We start from the raw sequence: 20178 nt of genomic DNA, 5'->3' as shown, positions 1-20178 counted from the left end.
TAAGTGTGCTCTGTGTGTGAGAGACAATAGGGGTTAGGGTTACCAATTTAAGATTAAAAACATCATTTAAAAACATCAACAGTGATATTCTCATTATATTTGCACACTGAATATTGATTGTCTTCTTTCTTTGTTATAATTTTTTTTATGTATATAGAATTATTGGTCTTATCTGAAAAAAATGGTGTGGTATCAACAATTTTCACATATTGATAGTAAATTTCACATATTCTAAAATATATATATATCTAATTATAATTTTAAAGAAATGGCAAGAAACACATTGAATTCAACATAAATTTTGATGTAGAAAGACTGAAGATCTGAAGAATGTGATTTTCTTGTCAAACATACATCAATACACCCCCCCCCCCCCAAAAAAAAAATGCAAATCTGGTTAATGTTCTCTTTGTTGGTATTGATCTAAAATTTCACAATAATGAAAGATATATTTTAAATATCCTTTCAACTTAAAAGGTAATGGAAGAAGAGTCATCAACTGTCGACATACAAATGTAAAGTGCATCTAAATGTTTCTACTTCTTTTTTGACTCCAGAATGCAAGCATACTCTTCTAAATTCCCCCCTAACCCCCTGCATGGTCCCGTTCATTTCTGATCAGGAAACTGAGCTTCTTTAACAGTTTAATGCACTGATCTTGGGATTCCAGAGAGAAGATGCTAATTTTGATCTCCATGCCGGCTCTTTAATTGCTATCCACGAGAGAGTTTGCAAAAGACTTATTTGAAGGTTTGAAAGCTTAAATTCCCATTTCTGCAGGAGTCTGGTGGGAGGTTTGAGTTCAGGCTACGATCTCTTGTCTTCCTCTACTCTCTCTCTCTCTCTCTCTCTCTCTCTCTCTCTCTCTCTCTCTCTCTCTCTCTCTCTCTCTCTCTCTCTCCGCCCTCCTCCAGAACACATACTTGACAAACTAATACACACATCAGCAATACAGCTAGTCCAGCCTCTATCTGACTTCTAAGTGGAGGAAATGACATAACTGTCTGATCTTATCTTTTGAAATAATAATAACACACTGAAATATAACAATATAATTTTAATGCAATAATCTATTTACTTATTTATACTTTCTTAACAATTGTCCAGTTGTGCAAATTGGTAGCTCTTTTTTGTTTCCCTTTCCTTTAATTCAACAGCAATTATCAATAGACTTTCAATGTCTAAAAGCAGAATAGAGCAGTGCAATTGTATGCATTCTGAATAAACCATATGTTTAATTAAAATACAAACTATCTGAAGACTATTTCCTTTTCTCTCTCCTAAAAGTTAGCAGCTTGAACCTATTTGTTATTTTTTCCCCCAAAATGAATTCTGACTGCCAGACAACAACCTGCATCTCAAATGCCATAATTCCCCCTAGCTGCCTGATATCATTTTTCAGACACGTTACAGTACCAACACAATTATTTGGAGAACACAGTTAAATAAATAAATAAATAGAAGAGGAAGAAGCAAATGTAAGCATGAACAAAGAAGAAGCTTCTAGAACCAAACTGAAGAACAGAAATCTATAGCATGCTCTTGTGAAGTCTCCAGCGGTCAGATGTGAAGTCAGTGTGCGCTCTGCTGTGGATATACATGTGCACATCAGAGACTGCAGTTGTCAAACACATCCTCAAATATATTTGACTACATTTTCATGAAAAAAAATAAGATCCAAAAAGCTTCTCCTCTCCTATCTTAATGCACAGAGACAATGAGTCATTCATTGCATGAACTCTGTATGGCTTTTAAAGAACTGCTTGGTGCATTGGTCTCACAGAAAATTGCAAAAAATTACAAAATTCACCTTTAAAACTGTTGTTTTCTTAAAATAAATAAAATAAGCTTCTCTACTCTTTTTACATTATATCTGATTGATTTATTTATTATATACTTATCAAAAAGGCCTCTAACACTAACTTGCTCTATTAAGTTTCTATTCTATCTGTTGTCTTTTTATTTATGATACAATTAACAAAAAAATCCTTGCTACATGTACTGCGTTAGGCTAACTTTGTTGATTTTGATTGCTTCCATTGTGCTAATTTTGATAAAAAAGTGTCTGATAAATAACTAAGTGTAAGTAAAATCTTTCTGGGTGTAATATTAATATTGCATCGTTAATAATTGACTATCTTTGTTATAGTAGCACAAATACATTTCCTATTTGCAACCACAGCTGAAGTGATTGGTGAATCGGTGAGTACATACGTTGTAAAGGAAGTCAATAAGAAGCAAGCTAGAGACAGAATGAGAGCATGGCTTGCCCTGAGCTGTTTTTTTCCATTTTACACCAAATGTGAATCACAGCTTTGTTTTGAGGTGTTAGGAATGGAAGGAAAGAAACAAAAAAGCAAGTAAGGGAAAGTAATTAAAATGTTCCATGTTTTGCTACTTGTTACAAATGAAACATCAGTAAAGTGTGATGTCTGCACCCTGTCATAAGCTGGAAAAGAAAAATTCATATTGTACAGAAATACTCTCCGCCAATATATAATCTAATATGTAAAGCTCTTGAGCACATAAGAGGCACAAACGCAGCTGGCTTTACTTTGTATTGATTTGTACAGTTTTAATGCAGAAATTTTGTCAGCCATAATAAAATCTCTTCTAACTTGCTCTGTCATTTATCATGTCCACAAAGAGTCCAGTGGGAGCCATTAGCAGCATTTGCAGAACACACTTCAGGCGCTCAATGGGAAACCCTCAGCAGTGCATTACTGCAGTAATGACGGATCACCAGCAAACGCTCCAAACACTAAATACAACATATTCACACTTGCTGCACAAGACATCTGAAAACCTCTCTCTATTTCTCTCTAAGAAAGAAAGAAAATAAAGCAATTAATAATAAATATTGTATTGTATACTAGGGCTAACTGTAGCATTCTTTAATATTAAAAGCGTTTTTGTGATTAGTGGTTAGAGTATGTTTTCTAAAATAAATATCACAGAGAACAGTAACACCAGTCACTCATAGTCAGAGCTCTACGAAACACTAGGTGTTTAAAATGTATATCTGTATAAAATGACTCAAAAAACAACCCTATGAAAGTGCTTCTAGAGTTTGCCAGCATAATAGTGGCTAAGTTGAAATATGGCACATTTTATGCTCAGATTCAGCAATACTGGCTACTACTTCAGTACAAATATAACAAAGAGCAATATCCTGCAACTCACTCAAAGACGTCTAATTAAGATCAGATTGACAGATCTAATCCAATCTGACTAACCTGAAAGCCTTGAGGAAAAAAAAGTCTCAAAATCAAATCAGAAAAGTCTGCTGGTGTGTGTGTGTGTGTGTGTGTGTGTGTGTGTGTGTACCTGGTATTCATCACGTTGTGGGGACCAAATGTCCCCACAAGGATAGGAATACCAGTAGATTTTGACCTTGTGGGGACATTTCTCAGGTCCCCATGAGGAAACAGGCTTATAAATCATGCCCAATGAGTTTTTTTGATGAAGTAAAAGTGTGCACAATCTCCTGTGAGGGCTAGGTTTAGGTGTAGGGTAGGTGTAGGGTGATAGAAAATACGGTTTGTACAGTATAAAAACCATTACGCCTACGGAATGTCCCCATAAAACATGTAAACCCAACATGTGTGTGTGTGTGTGTGTGTGTGTGTGTGTGTGTGTGTGTGTGTGTGTGTGTGTGTGTGTGTGTGTGTGTGTGTGTGTGTGATTAGAAGGGCTGTGTGTTTAAGAAATATCCAAGGATATTTTCTAACATAAAACAATATTACATGAAAATAAACCGAAATTGTATTTTTAAATATCAATGTTGATTTTGTAGTTGGAATTAATATTTTGCAAATTATATAAATGCAATCGATATAACCTGTCACTTAAATTGTACTTTAAGTCTTATTAGTAAAACATCTAAAAATTACACACTGACACACACACAAAAAAAGACACTAGTTTAGTTTAGATTAGGCACTGCCGCATTGCGCTGTTAGAACTGACAGCTCCTTGTATAAGGTGATCTGTTATCGTGGTTATTTAATGAAACCTAAATAAATAACCAAATAAAAAATACTTAATACATTCACGATCAGTACATTGTGAGCTAAAGTGTTAACTCTTAAATAAAAAATGTACACTCATGAAAAGCTATGGTAGCCTTCAAGTACTTCATGACTTAACCTTGAAATAAACTGGTTTTATTATGTCAAAAACATGATTTAATATGACTGAACGTACCTTGCTACATTAGGTTACACCAAGCAAAAATTTTTATTGGTCATATCTGCTAGAAAGAGCTCCTTTAGTTCACAACTGCACATTTTCACTTTATATAGAGCGGTGCAATTAATTTCAAGGCGCCTTAAAATGATCTCGAGACTCATAAAATGAATTACCGCATCCTATAAATCTATATTAGCGACATCCTATAAGCACCTCGGTCACCTAATTAAAATGACTAGAAGCATTCCTATACTTTGAAAGTTAAGTGTTCTAAAGGCCTGTAAAATATTATGGTGCGAATGAACCTCTTATAGAATTTAACAGTCCCCTTGTGTGCCGGCGCGCGATGCATCCGATGCAATTTCACAAGCCGCAAACACTTTGTAACCCTTCTCTCATCTCTGCTGTCTACGCCACTCAAATGAAAATCTGTCAAGGCTGGTGATTTGTGCTAACTAGCTATCGATCGCACCGGCGCAACACGCGTTTACAGCTCCGGGGCTTGAATGTGAGCAGGAGAGAGAAAAAAGGGAGAGCAAAATAAGGCAGCAACGCACAGTTGGTGGTGGAAAGAAAGGAGGGAAATACTGAGAGAAAAATTCAATGTTTTTGAATTTGGTTTACACTGAGTGCGGAGACAGATGCGAGACAAATCCATTTGGCTGTGTGGTGGTGGATGCGTTTGCTAGTCTGTGACACAAAATCAGCACAGAGAGAGAGAGAGAGAGATGGGGATGGTGCACTTGACAACACTGAATGTTAAACAATGGACCTTGACTTCAGGTTGCCGTCTCTGAAAGCACCCTCCCACCTGCAGTTAGCCCAAACAAAGGGCCACATAATGCACACCGGGGGCCAACTATTAACACGTGTGAAAGCGCGCTCCGGCTGTGGCGATTCAATTATGCGTGTCCGTCCCGCTGCCTTTTCAGTAAAGACAATTACCGTTTCATATACTGATTAAACTAAAGGACAAGTGCCAAGCGAAGGACACACACATCAAATACATCAGCTCACGGTTTACATAATTATGCTGCTTAATGTACATGATTGCGATATTATGATCAGAAAGAAGCATAACAGATCCTGTAGGAAGCATTGTAATAATAGCCATTCTATAACTTATTAAATCAATAATAATAATAATAAGTAATATTATTGCATAGTTACAGCCTACACTGATTGTCTTTAGGTGTTACACATAATGAACGTATACACTAAAATATACATTAAACGTCATGTGTAATGTCAATAGGATTTTTTCTTAGCAATAGTTGTAAAGTTATTACTACTACTATGACTAACAATAATGAAAAAATTAAGATGAATAATAGAGTATTGCTGTGAGTGAAGAATGTTGATATGAGTGAAGATCAGGATTTGTTTAATGTATATAAAATATAACTGACAAAATCCCTAAATAAATGTTGTATAAACTTTGAAAGCCACTTGATCATGTTTCTAGTTTATGATGTTTTTAAAAAAAAACTACAGGTACACTAAATGCATTTACTAAATAACTTTTTAACGATTTTTATAATTTCGTAAAATTAATAAAAATGTATAATTTTTGAAAACCCTTACTATCATAATCACAAACTTAAATCATTTTCAAACAATCTAAAAATAATCAGTTAAATGCACTGCAAAGACCTGCATGTCATTACACAGAAAAAAAAACCTCAAGCAAGAGTGAGATCATTGCTCTTGATTGAAAATGCTGTAATGTAAAGGAGTGAGTGTGTGTGTGTGTGTGTGTGTGTGTGTGTGTGTGTGTGTGTGTGTGTGTGTACCTGGTATTCATCACGTTGTGGGGACCAAATGTCCCCACAAGGATAGGAATACCAGTAGATTTTGACCTTGTGGGGACATTTCTCAGGTCCCCATGAGGAAACAGGTTTATAAATCATGCACAATGAGTTTTTTTGAGGAAGTAAAAGTGTGCACAATCTCCTGTGAGGGCTAGGTTTAGGTGTAGGGTAGGTGTAGGGCGATAGAAAGTACCGTTTGTACAGTATAAAAACCATTACGCCTATGGAATGTCCCCATAAAACATGTAAACCCAACATGTGTGTGTGTGTGTGTGTGTGTGTGTGTGTGTGTGTGTGTGTGTGTGTGTGTGTGTGTGTGTGTGTGTGTGTGTGTGCGCGCATGCAAGACAAACACTGACAAAGAAAGAGGTTATTTCTATGAGGCTATTCATAAAAAAAACTACTGTTGCCACCTCACACAATTTATGCACTGTTTTGCATAAATAAAACAAATCTGTACTGTAGTAAAATGATAAATATTTACCTTCTTTGATGGTTCCCTGGACTTTATTTTTTTCCCACACAGACTTCTCCTCCTCCGAATCCTCAAGCAGAGACTTATCACTGGGCACATACCAGGTGGCATGCTGCTCAGCCATGAGTGTGTCCAGATCAATAGTGCCATCAGAGTCCTTCCCGTCATCCGGGCTACAGCTAGCAAGCTCTTCATCTGCGTTTTGGCCACTGGATTCACTACTTTTTTTGTTACTTTTTACACCGAAAGGCTGTTCCTCTGAAATGCTGAACTGCTGCCGTTGAAGCTGAATCTGAGCCTGCAATATTTCTAGCGGGTGAATTTCGTCAGGGCCAGAGGTGCTAGAGGGTGTACGGACTTGCTCCATGCCCGGTGTGCCCGGATGGCCCACTGCACTAAAGCCGTCCGATGTTGAGGTAGTGTGGTTGGAGAGGCCCACGCCTTGCCCTTTCTGCCCTCCTATCAGTCCAGTGTCTCTCTGCAACTTGGGTGAGCCTAATAAAGGGCTGCGGCCAGCCTTCGCAGAGGTCGGAGCATCTGAGCTCGATGAAACCTCATCCTCATTGCTATAATGTGTGCTCATGTCATCTGTAAAATCCACGCGGGGCGAACAGACTTCAGATTTTGATACGCTCTGGATGCCGCTGTCAAGAGATGACATGAGGTCAGCCTGATCTCCCAGCAGCAGGTCACCCCCTTTCCCCCATGAGGGAGACGTGTGGGGCTTCTCTTGAGGTGTGCCTGTACTTCTCTCTGCTGAGGTCACCTGCTGGCTAGGACTCACAACAGGGTTACTGTTGTCGGAGGGGAAAAATATCCCAGGGCTCGCATGGCCACTGTCTCTTTTTCTCCTCCCTCTCCCTCTCCCACTCCCTGTTGCTGCCTTCCCCTCACTGCAAGGGGTAGTGTCCATATTGTAATTTGGGGAGAGGGTGCTGGCTTCCCCCTGCACCATCTGAGTTTGGCCTGGTGGCTTAGCATTGCTATTTCCAGAGGGAGGCATTTGCCCACTTTGGGGGCCAGTAATGCTTGAGAAGTATTCGGTCCCAGCATTCCCACCGCCATTAACCGCACTGTTATTCAGGTCCTGTTCTGTCTGACTCAGCTTTCGTTTCCCCTCTCCCTGAGTCTTCTTGTTGAATGTCACATTGAGGTTAGGGGCCGCCAGGCTGGCAATCATGTTCTGACAGGCAGTAGAGAGGGCTGCCAGGCAGCTCTGTCCAAAAACATTGTCCTTGCCACTCGTTTTGCTAAAATTCCCTAAGGAGAGTCCCCCGAGTTTGCTGACAGAGGAACGCTGGCTGGTGGGAAAGTCTGTTTGCGATGTAAAACTCCCCGGTGATGTGCTCACCCCTTGAGAGGCTCCCTGTCGATTAGAGCCTCCGTAGGGAAAAGAGGACGGACCACCCATTGGTGGTCCTGAGAAGTCACTAGGGCGTCTTTCGGATGGTGTGTTGGGCAGTCCAACACCTGTGCCGGGAGACTGCATCTGTGAAAGGTTCCCCATGCCACTGCTGAACTGTGAGTGAATGTTAGGAGACAGTAAGGGCTGCACATGGCCCTCCCCTGGTATCCTCATAGGCTCCTGCATGGCCATTCCATTCACACCAGCTCTGAACATCATGCCAGGACCATTTTGCTGCATTTCTGGAGCTCCCACCTCTCCACCTGCGCCCATGCGATGGCCCAGCACATCACCAGGCGGATGCGTCCCAGGAAACCACCCGCTCTCCAGATTCATGTGTGCATTCCGTCCATCAAAGTTCACCATCCTCCCACCATTTTCTCTCTCGAAATTTGGCTGAGGCATGGCTCCCACTGGGCCCCCATGCCCTAGGGGCCCTTGAGGAACATCACCGTGATGACCCAGCTGCTGCAGATTGGGTTGTCTCATCCTCTGCTGCTGACTTCGAGACGCCATTTGCTTGATCATCATTGCTGCGTTTTGTTGCTGCTGCATCGACTGCTGCTCAGGGCCGGTAAGCTGCAGTGACGGGCCTGATGAAAAGCCATCCGTCACAGGGGGGGTGAGGCCAGGATAGGCTGCGGGAGAGAGATGATTCTCCATACCAGGAGGGTTATGCATACCACTGTTCCAACTGCCGCAACCCTCCCCGCCGTGAGCGGCATTGGGAAAATCAAGCCTGGGCCTCTTAGATATATTTAAATAAGGAGAATCAAAGTGTTGCAGTCTCTGATTGGAAGGCGGCTGAGGAGGGGGCGGCTGCTGTTGCATGTTGAACATGGGGTCACCATAACTATGCATCCGTCTGTTCTCTGGTCTGTGAATAGGGTATTCAAACTGACTATGCTGGCCAGGCATCATGACGCCACCCTCCTGCATACCAGCATTAGCAGGACCCGTCTCTGATTGTGGGGGCTGCGGGAGAGACGGTGGGCAAGCGTCCTGTCGGCCAATCAAGCTTGGCTGCTGCTGCATGAGAGGATGCCTGGCACCGGACTCTATCCCCACTGGTATTTTGCGTCCACCCCCGAAACGTTCAAAGAACACGCCGTGCTGAGCCGAGGGCTGCTGTTGAGGGGGGCCGTGGGGGTGTTCTTTGGAGATGCCCTGCATTCCAGGAGCTCGAGACAACCCTGGGTTTCCAGGAAAACTAGGCCCTGGCACCTGACGGCCAGGCCCAAAATGGGAAAGCTGAGAGTCCGATTCGGAGGGGGAGAACACAGACACTTCAAAATGTCCAGACGAGGGCTCATTAGAATAGTTGTAGTCCAGTCCTTCAACAGCACCCGGTGGGGGCATTCGTCTGGACTCCAGATTGTGACTTTCTGATGAAGAGGATGACGAAGACAGGCCGTGGAATGAGGCAGCACGATTAGGTGATTGGTCCAAGGGAAGACATGGGGCAGGGACAGGGTGATTTCCACTGGGGGGTCCGTGGTGCTGAAAATCAGCCATGGAGCCTGTCCTTTGCTGCTGCTGCTGCTGCTGGGACTGCTGCTGAGAGAAACCATCTGCTGACTGCCCCTCTGCGAGTGGGTCGAAGCCCTCTGTGAATCCTTGCTGGAGCCCCATACTGCTATTATAACCCATCATCCTTCCGCTGTGCAAACAAGAGGACCCGGGTTCAGGTCCAAAGTTCCCCCCAAAGTGTTGATGGTGTTGGTGTGAATGTGTTTGAGGGCCGTGAAGATGATTGTGAGGTTGCTGAGGGTTAAAAAACCCATGCATTGAGGCCTGTTGTTGTTGGAGATTCCCTGCATGCAGTTCAGAATTTCCTCGCTGAAATCCACCGTACTGTTCCCCTCCGTTCATGTTAATGTTCATCTCAATCACAGGAGGCTCGTTAAGTGGGCCCATACCAGTCTCGACTGTCCCTTGTGGGCCACCAGTGTGAAAACCTGGGCTCTTGTAATGGGGGTTCATGCTCACGTTTGGCTGGTTAAAGTTTTTCTCAGTGTGGCCAAACTTTCTGTTACTAATCTGTGGAACAAACGGTTCCAGCCCAAACATACTTCCCACAATCAATCCCGCATGACAGCCAGCTCGCCTGGCTCCACTACAGTCTCTACAGTCTGCTTTATCTTTTTTTTCTCTTTGGCAAATTCATTTGATATTAACAATAAGATGTAAAATACTGTAGTTAAAAAATTGATATCACTATAAATAAAAAAAAATCTTGTAGTTGAAAACCACAATAATCAGTTACTCAGAAATTATATTGTAAATGGCTGAAATTGACAAAATGCTCTATAAAAAAAACTAAATTCATGGTCTAGTCCATAATCTGTTCCATATTTTTTCTTCACTGTTTTTAAAAGTATTACATAAAATGTAATAAATTATTTTTGCTGTACAGCACAGAAAAAAAAGAAACGGCTATAAAACAACTCTTTTAACACAAAATTACCCTCACCTTGCGATCAGATATCAGCTACAACACATATAGAAAAAATATATATAAAAACATGTTCCGTCACATCATTCTCCACAGACTGTAATTCCCATGTGTTGTCAAATGTCCAGAGTGAGGTAAACATTTGTTTCTGTTTAGAAATCCCCTTTGAGCGCACATCATTACACTATCCAGAGTATCATCAAAACAATATCCACGTCCGTATGAATCCAGAACAGCGTATTATTTGGTATCCACTTTCTTTAAAAAATGCATGAGATTTTTCAGAAAAAAAGAAATAAAAGAAATAGTTCCCTTGGGCTGAGCTTAACAAGCGTTCACCCCGACCAGAAGCAAGTCCTGTGTGTGAGGGGTAAACCCCGAACGCCCGTCTTCTGGAGCTCCAAGCGATAGGCAGCACCCGCGCTATCCAAAGCCCGCCACCGCTGAGCTGCTGGGCAACACGGTCCCATCGGTCCTGCTCATTTTCCGCGCAATCGCACAGTTTGACTGCAATTTCAATTACAGGCAACACTTACACATTCTGGGAGTCCTCTTCTAATAGCAGCAGTTTTGAGATTTACTCCAGCTGGAAACAATTCAGCGGTGGATCACACACTGATGTCTGAGAAGCTCAGCACTGCGCGCACCGACCGCAAGGACCAGCAACAAGTTTTGCATTTCAGCGAGGTCCTCCACTGCGAACATCAGCCAATGGCATACGTGCCGAGGGAGGGACGATGTCTTAAGGTAGTCCAGGATTTGTCTGCTTGCGTTCAGAGAAAGAATTCTCACGTGCTTGAGAGAGAGAGAGAGAGAGAGAGAGAGAGAGAGAGAGAGAGAGAGAGAGAGAGAGAGAGAGAGAGAGAGAAATTGTTCGTTGCAGCCAATTCCATTCCATGTAAATACTCAGTGTAGCAATGTAACAAGTGCAGTGCTGAACTGTATGATTATGCATATAAATTATATTTTACAATACAAAGGCGTATGCTATAAATACGTAGACTTACTTGTTCATAAAAAGTATAATTAAGAATGTGTGTATGATTACAATTTGTGGAGAGAATGTAGGCTTATATTTAACAATGCAGTACCTAACCTATAGGCTACATGGTTACATTAAAATTGTTTAAAAGATTTGGACTGCCTTCGTTTTTATGGAGAAGGGAGCATCCCAGAATATCACATGAGAACAGTTTGTTTGGACTGTATTGAAACAATTATTTATTTTACTTTTTCCTTTTTCTTCTTATTTTTTCAGTTACACACACTGTAATATTTTATGTTGGATTTTATGCTGTTTCGTTTATATAGCAAAATATTTAAATTATTGTAGTGTCATAAGTCTTACCCAGTTTTGTTTTTTCTTTAGTCCTTTAACACATTTGACAGTTATGCTACATTCAGAAGCTCAAAATGTTGGCGCTGTCAATATAGCATGATTTAATTAAATACAGTTAGGAAGTTTAAAACATGCAGTCGCCGAAATGCCATTTATCAAAACATCGTCAATCAAAAGCTGCTGTGAGTCCTTTGTGTGTTTAATATGCTGATTTACGGCTGTTAACTGAACAGCCCTGAGAGTTTGAGATGCTTTGACATCTATTGTAGACTTTTCGATAATATCCAGGTGAAAACAGAAGGTTGTCCTGCATGAAAAAACTTCATTTGTAGGCGCAGAGCCGCAGTCCATGCCCATCGAAATGTTTAACAAAAGCGCAAAAGCGCAGCTTAATGACCGCCTGGAGTTTGCTTTGTTAGTGCACTTCAAACAGCGAATTAACATTTCCATTCAGATTAATTGATCAATTACCATAATTCTGTTTGCATTCTAAATTAACCCGATTTATTTCGTGGAAGCAGTTTTATCTATCTATCTACACGCATAGGCTATATCAGCAAACATGAAGCCTCCAAAACATCAGTGGTCACAGTAATAATGGAGTGTGATAACTGATTAAATCCTCTTCACTTGTATTAGATCTACTGTCACGCCTGTGCGTAAAATTGCTTTTGTTATCCAGTATTCAGGAATTGCATGCATTTCAGTTATACTAATACTATATACTATACTAATTTAATTAACGACAAGAAGAGAAAACCTGTCCGTGTAAAGATCACCATTAAAACCAACATTTTAAACCTTACCCGCATCATAGAATCAGTCTTTCTATTTACATTATAGTCAGTTCCTCATGTCTAAATGACGAAATACACCAATAAATCAATCAGAGCTCGTGATCGATGAGTTTTAAACGGAAGTGAACATGTAAAATACCAATATTTCCCCGTTCTCCATGTCCCTAGACGTAAATTAAAACACAGCTGCTTTATAATAATAATAATAATAATAATAATAATAATAATAATAATAATTAATTAATTAAGCAAAACAGTTGGCTGAGATTCACCAGAAGCATTTCTTATTCTACTAAAGGACATGTGCTTTAACTCTAAATTAATCTTGCAAGAGAAATACACACACAATGCAAATAAACGAGGGTTAAATCAAACATCTGTACTTATATAACAACAACAATAATAATAATAACAACAATCATAATGGTAAAACATTTTGCCGAGATGAGTAAACATATACGTTTTCTACAAGCATTTGTTATTTTTCCCAAAGGACCTGTAAATTTAACTGGTGAATTAATCGTGCATGAGAAATACGCACACATGTAAATAAATGAGGGGTAAATGACCATTTAAAGCATCTTCTTTCCCTTTTAACAAAACACAGATATGAAATATCGGTCTAATGGCATTTAAGCACAGGCTACTCAACAACACACACTTGGAGACTTGTGTTGAACAGATTGACTTTTATAAAGTAAAAAAAAAAAAGAGTAAAAAAAAAAATCTCCGAGCCAGAAAGCCCTGTAAAGGAGTTTCTCGGTGGAAATTTGGTGAAAAAGACACAGTGCCATCTAGCGATTAATAAACAACCTGCAAGTGTGCAAAACAGTACAAGTACAAAACAATTGAAGTTTGATGCCAAAAACGAAAAATAAAAAAGGGCTACTTGTAAACTAGTATGTATGATCCTTGCAGCCCCCAAATGCTCCAGTCCAGAACTATTAAAATACATTACTGATTTATTTATTGACTTATATCTTTACAAAAACAGACGGCTGAAACATTGAATGTAGATCTGTTCAGTGAGCATCACCTCTTGGAAATGTTAAATTGCACAATGGGTTGTTAACAATAATGGTAATATATTTATTCTTGCAACCTTCTATTGCATTCTTCTGTTCTGCACTCTGTGAATATTTAAAGATTAAATAAAAAGATTTAAAGGAAAATGCTGTTTAGCTGCCTGTTTTGTATGTTATTAGTGAACACAGTGAGAATACTGTTAGTGATTGAATTATAATGGTTTATTGATATTTGAGTCATTAGAAACAGAGGAGGTTTTGTAACAGAACAGAGAGATAAGAAATTGATAAGAAAATAAAAATGAAATGTGGTAAACAGGAGACATAACGATCCCCACAAGTCTGCATTCAGTGTCTGGAAGGATAGCTGGAATTGAGATCATTGCTTTGTCCCAAAATGTAATCAGCGGCACATGACGAGGCAGTCAAAGGCAATGTTAGAAGCTGTTGAGAAATCAAGAGGAAGGCAGGAGCAGGATCGAGGAGAGAGGAGAGAGGAGTGAGGAGAGAGGAGAGAGGAGTGAGGAGTGAGGGGGAGGGGTGTGGAAAAAGACTCAAAGAGAACATGATGGAGTCAGAAACACTGGAACAGCACAACATTTTCTCTTTTTTTTTCTTCTCAGTTGACTGCAAGGAATGTGGCAAAACATGGGAAGCACTGAAGACTACAACAATAGAGAGAAAAACAAGTGTTCAAAAATGAAAATTAAATGCAGAAAAATGAGGGAGAATAGAATAGAATAGAATAGAATGGAATGGAATGGAATAGACTAGACTAGACTGGAATAGAATAGAGACATTCCCTAACAATTCAATGTCAAATAGTTTTAAAGTGTAATAAAATATGAAAAACTGTTAGAAAATAATTGTACTGTAAATGTAGAAGGATGAGAAACAATAGGTTTTGTGTCTGAGATTCAAGATCAACAGATTTTAGATGAGCATGAACAGTAATGGAGAAGCCTCGAAAGGCAATCATTTTAGTTTATTAACCTGTTTAATCCCAAGTTTTTCCCAGACATGAAAATATCCAAATCATGTGTCATAAGTAACCCTTTGAAATATATATATATTTTTATGAGTGTAAATGTGTGTTTTATAGTCGGACACAACTGTGAGCGGTGGAATAATGTGTATACCGAATTAACATATTTCTCTAGTCATAAAATGGTTATATATCTTAGCCCAGCTATTTTAAACTGTCAGTCACACTCTATTGTTACTATTATGCGTAAAAAAAAAAAAACCTTATACAAAATTAAAAGGAATACTCAGATAAAAGACAAAAAAAAAAAAATCAACATATTTCAAAATTGTTACTTTATTATAACATATATCATCAAATTGTTACATTAGTGCTGACAGTATTGCAACATCAATATTTGTAACATTTGAACTTTTGTGCAACATTTCGTCATTGCAACATTTGAGTGCGATCTTCACAACAACTGCATTGGGTTTCTATTGTAAACCTAAGTTCTCTGTTATCCCACCGTCAACATGTCTCCTCATCCTATGAGCACACTCAACAAAACTCAATATATGTGAATTTCTATATTAATACTAGACACCTTAGAGATAATGTGTACCAAAAATCTTTGTTAACATACTTTACTAGCCTCATGTTTTGGAGCTTTGATGCAGCCGTCATCGTCTCATGGTGCAAACAGGAAATAAACTGATCTGGTCATGTGACACTTTGCACTAATCCTGTGAAACTGCACATATTTAATTGAGACCCTTGCACCATGCAAGTGCACTAAGACATCAGTCAGTAAAGTGTTTAGAGTTTTAAAATGAAAACCTTTTTTACAGTCAAAATTGTGAGCGGTGGGATTAAATGAGATTATCTTCAGTGCTTAGACTTGGACTGAAACCTTTGAGCAGTTTATCAAATATTTCTCACAGAATTCTTCAGTAAAATTTGCTTGAATATGGATCTTCCCTGTTACTACTTAAAATCATTAATTAGAATTTTTGATTTAGTGTGCTAATAGCTTTTTTTGATTTCGCTTTTTTCTAATCATTTTGAATTAATGCAGCACCTAGTATTAATTTTGTATTATTTTGACAGAAAATATTTATTTGAAAAAATAAATAATGCAAAGTATAATAAAGCATGCCATGCTAAATAATGAAGCTATTATTATATTGACTAAACTCTTAAAAATAAAGGTGCTTCATGATGCCATAGAAGAACCTTTTTGAAATGGTTCCATGAAGAACCTTTCTGTTTTACAAATAGATCTTTGTGGAAAATAAGGTTCTTCTATGGCATTGCTTGAAGAACCTTTTGAAGCACCTTTACTTTTAAGAATGTAGTCTATCAGTAATTTCCTAAAAAATATTTTTTCCAAAAGTCACATTTAAAAAAAAAAAAAAAAAAAAACAGGAAGCAAGTATGAAAGAGTGGTTCTGTCTGTCATCAATAAGAGCAGGAGTGTGCAGTGGAATGGGGCAAAGCTCAAGAAATTGTTTTGAAATGGCCTGCTTTCAAAACTGATGACATCTAAAGATCCTCTCAGGTTTTTATTATTATTTTGCTCACAGTTGTCTTCCTTTGTGGAAGGGAAGCAGGACAATGCAATCCTTTCTCTGAAGACTATCCAGCAGCGGTCAGTTTAGTGCTGCAGGTCAAGGGTTTAAGTATCATCTGTCATCCAAAGGAAAGCAGTTGTTCAAAGAGAGAAATGGAAAAAAAAAAAATGGAAATACAGCAAGTGTGTGTGAAAGAACATATGAATGTAAGACATAAGTATACACACAGTCAGAGATTTCTGGCAGTCCAGTGCATGATTAAACAATTATAACAGGTGCTGAGGATCAACAAATAATAATAATATGTAGATTATTTTAGGACGAATAAAGCTGAGTGAGGATCATACTCTACTTCAGAGAAGACTTCAGCCAAAACACTCAACCTCTGTTTGGGGAAAACAACTAAACCGTGAACAAACGCACAAAACCAGGGACGAAGAACAATGGCAGAAAGTGAACGAGGTTAATCACATTGATCAGTTTAAAAAAAAAAAATCTGTTTACACAGTTTATGTTGTGATAAATACAAGCAATTTGTGAAAACTTCCTTTACAGCATTCTTTGATGAGCACATACAACTTTTGCAAAGTAGAATGATTATGAAGTGGCTTCTAACTTCTATGGCACTGGATTAGATGGAAGAAAGACAAATAGCACAAAATGTTCTACGTGAATAGTTCGTTTGGCCTTTCTAAAATAATATAGAGTTCAAAATGAAGAGGAAAAGTATTTTGACACTTTGTGTCATTTTCCCGTTTCAGGTCATGCAGGAAATATTCTCGGGTCCTGGGTTCGTCCTGTATGGGTCTGCAGGAAGTTCATGGCAGCTCCAACACAGAGATCCAATATGAGCACCACTGTGAGCATCTCTGGTTCAGACAGATCAAGTTAAGAGCTCCACTTTGGGACTATAGTCAGTCAGACCAGCTAAGGCTTCAGATCAAACCTGCTATTTCTAGATTTGTTATAGAGATGCTCTAAAAAAATTTTTTAGAGCCCATTTTAAAAAGCCTCAAGCCCATTTGTATTATACATGGTTAAACAGTTCAGTGCACATTCTAATAAATCAATCAGTCTACAATTTTTTTTTACAGAACGACTTTTTTTTTAATCACATAACCATAAAAAAAAAATCTGTAAAAATGCAAAAAGCTAATATTTTCATCATGAAATGTAAAATGCCATCACGTGCCATGAGAGACCTGTAATGCTGAGCAGCAAGAGATTGATTTTACATATTCTGCCCTCCAAAGGCAAAGTGCAGTAACTACACATTTGGTCAAATCTGAGTTAAGGCTTAAAATGGACTTTGTAACAACTGTTTTGTCTTGTGGCAAAGTCTCCTGGTTCAAATGTGTCCCGTTTCAGAGATGAGAGATGAGAGTTTCAACATGTTTGACTAGCTGGTGTAAAAACTTTAAAGGCATTTTCAGTGTTGGCGTAGTTACTGCACTTTGCCTTTGGAGGGCAGCACTGTCAAGGCCTGTTTGGGGATTTTCTCGCAATTGCAACTTTGTATCTCTCAATTCTGACTTTTTCTCAGAATTGTGAGTTTATATCTTGCAATTCTGACTTTATAACTCGCAATTGTGAGTTATATCACATTTCTGAGAAGAAAACCCCACAACTGTGAGATAAAAAGTTGCAGTTGTGAGAAAAAAGTCAGAATTGTGAGATACAAAGTTGCAACTATCTTTTTAAGTTTTTTATTCAGTGGCAGAATCAAGCTTCCATAAAATCCTGTCACCAGGAGTCCTAAATATTCTATTTTGCACATGGCAGGTATTTTTTCTCATTGTTCCTCAGAAACCTTCACCCTTCAGAAACATTTCTGAACAATCTGAGGGCCTCTTCTACGGCTCAGTCTGTTTTTCCAGTGACACTCAGTAAAGGGAAGGTAGGGATGTGAGCCAAGAGATCTGGAGCCAGAACATTCTTCCTGCTTACTTCATTCTAGTTCTGCTGCTCTTTCCGGACCGCTAGGATATGGGTCCTAACATCTGACTAGATTTGATTATCTATAACAATAGTAAATGTTTAAACATCTTTCAGGAATACACTGTTTAAGCTGGTCCTTTAACACAAACGATAACCATTCTCATTCCCGTAAACATCCTAATCCTGTCCAGAAATGAAGATTGAAAATCAATATATACATAAATGAAATTCAGTATTTAACTGAACCAATAAAGAAGAGATCAGGAAGGTCACGACAACTCTTGGAGAGTTTAGCATGGTAATAATCATGGCAATGTTAATGTGTTTGGTCTTGGAGGAATAGATCTGCTATGCTGCTGCCAATACATTCATAAACATGCTGCTGCTGTACCTATAACATGTGGAAAAACCCCATATCTAATACATGAAATAACCCTGTGGCAGATCTATACAGGTGGAGCTGGGGAAGGTGGAGGGTTTCAGCAGTAGCCAAGTATTTGACTGTTGAGCAGCGAGCTCATCTCATTGGCTGCTAATCTGAAAAGAAATCAGCTGCGCCACGATAATGCTGTGATTATATCAGATTGAGTGAGAACCTATTGACCTGCGCCATCTAGAGTTTCATGCCAGAACTTTGTATTTCATTTACAGCTTGATGAAATGTAAATAGTCCTGGAGTTTGGTCTTTGTTTTTGTAACATGACAAACAAAAAAGTAAACCATTGCACGAGGCAAATGGAACATGGTATGAACCGCAATTATAAATAGAGAGCTTCAATAAGTCAAAACTTGATCTAAAAATTTGGGATGTGCAACAGCCTGTCCAGATTGCAAAATGACAAGCAAATGATCCAGAAACCTTCTAAATTACACAACTGTTGTTGTTTGAGCAAAAATAACTGACATGACAAGACAAAATTACGTTAAATTGATTAAATCAGACTATATTTGCATATCTTTAAACACAACATTCACACTATTTTGAATTTCAGATGCATTTACACAAAATTCATTAAACATATCACACTTTTATTTCTAATTAATACTTGATTTTACACTGTCTGCAGTCAGTCTCAGTACTTTACCCCAATAACACATTTGTCTGGAGTCAGGACGTTCAGTAATCCGAATAAAAAATGTTACTGCTCATTCTCTCACCAGCAGTAAAATGTACAGACATCAACAAACAGAGAATTGATTATCCAAGCAGGTATATTTTCCAGCAAGTGCTTGCGAAATTTAAATATCACCATCATCACGTCGACAGTAACATCATAAAAGCCCTTCCAATACTCGGCTTCTTTTGTGTGGAATAAATCTTCATAATAATATTCAACTATATTTCAACTGCAGTTTGTAAACAAAATATCACAGAGCTCCAATATTATAGAATGTTAAACTCTGTATGAGGCAGTTTTTAGGTGGAGGATTCCAATTTGATTCAACAGTAATGCGTTACCAAAAAATAAATAAAAAACTTATTTTGGAATTTGCCCAAAATACAACCAGCTGACTAGTTTAACACAGACAAAATATCTTACAATTCCTAAATCAAGAAGGATTTTCTAGACAAGTAGATATTATTTTCTTGTTTTCAGAAAAAAAAAACAAGTCAAAATTAAGTGCATTTTTGCTTGAAACAAATAAATAACCTGCCAATGGGGTAAGAAAAATAATCTTGTTTTCTGTTTGAAATACTATATTGATTTTTTTGCTACCTAAATTTTGACTTGTTTTTTCTAAAAACTCTCTTGAAAATCTCTCTTGATTTAAGAATTTTCAGATATTTTGCCTGGAAACAAGACAAAAAAATGTAAGTAAGAAAAGCATTTTTTGCTGTGAAGGCACCAGTTTTCAGTGAGGTAAATGATACGAAGGGACACTTTAGAGCATAGAAAAAGTAAGACAGGACAAGACAGTACACGTTTGAAGGAACATATTAAAAGGTTAATATCCTGAAAGCAGTATAAAGCTGTCTTGATAAATGTACTGCAACACTGGCTCTTTAATGACTTTCATGCAATATAGGCCCCTGAAAAAATGTCATGGTTTATTTTCATGTCATGCCAACCCCTTTTGAAGTAAATTAACAAAATGTTTATTTTTGGTTGAACTATTCATTTAACATAGAGCATGATCTTACAACACATGGGCAAGTATTGGCCATTGTTAGGAAAGATATTTGAGAAGCAGCATGCGATTAA

At 38.5% G+C, this 20178-nt stretch overlaps 1 protein-coding gene across 1 annotated transcript in view; it reads right to left on the bottom strand.

Annotated features, from left to right (window-relative positions):
* mn1b (meningioma 1b) overlaps positions 1-11024 on the bottom strand; it is a 17175-nt gene extending 6151 nt beyond the window's left edge. The window contains exon 1 of the mRNA XM_073841186.1: positions 6487-11024. Within this exon, the coding sequence (XP_073697287.1) occupies positions 6487-9952 (3466 nt within the window). The 5' untranslated portion in view covers positions 9953-11024. The remainder of the gene's footprint in view (positions 1-6486) is intronic.
* Positions 11025-20178: the final 9154 nt, after the last annotated feature.

Source organism: Garra rufa, chromosome 5 (assembly GCF_049309525.1).
Source record: "Garra rufa chromosome 5, GarRuf1.0, whole genome shotgun sequence".
NCBI lineage: Eukaryota > Metazoa > Chordata > Actinopteri > Cypriniformes > Cyprinidae > Garra > Garra rufa.
The sequence above is the reverse complement of the archived record's forward strand: the minus strand, read 5'-3'. Positions and strand labels throughout refer to the sequence as shown.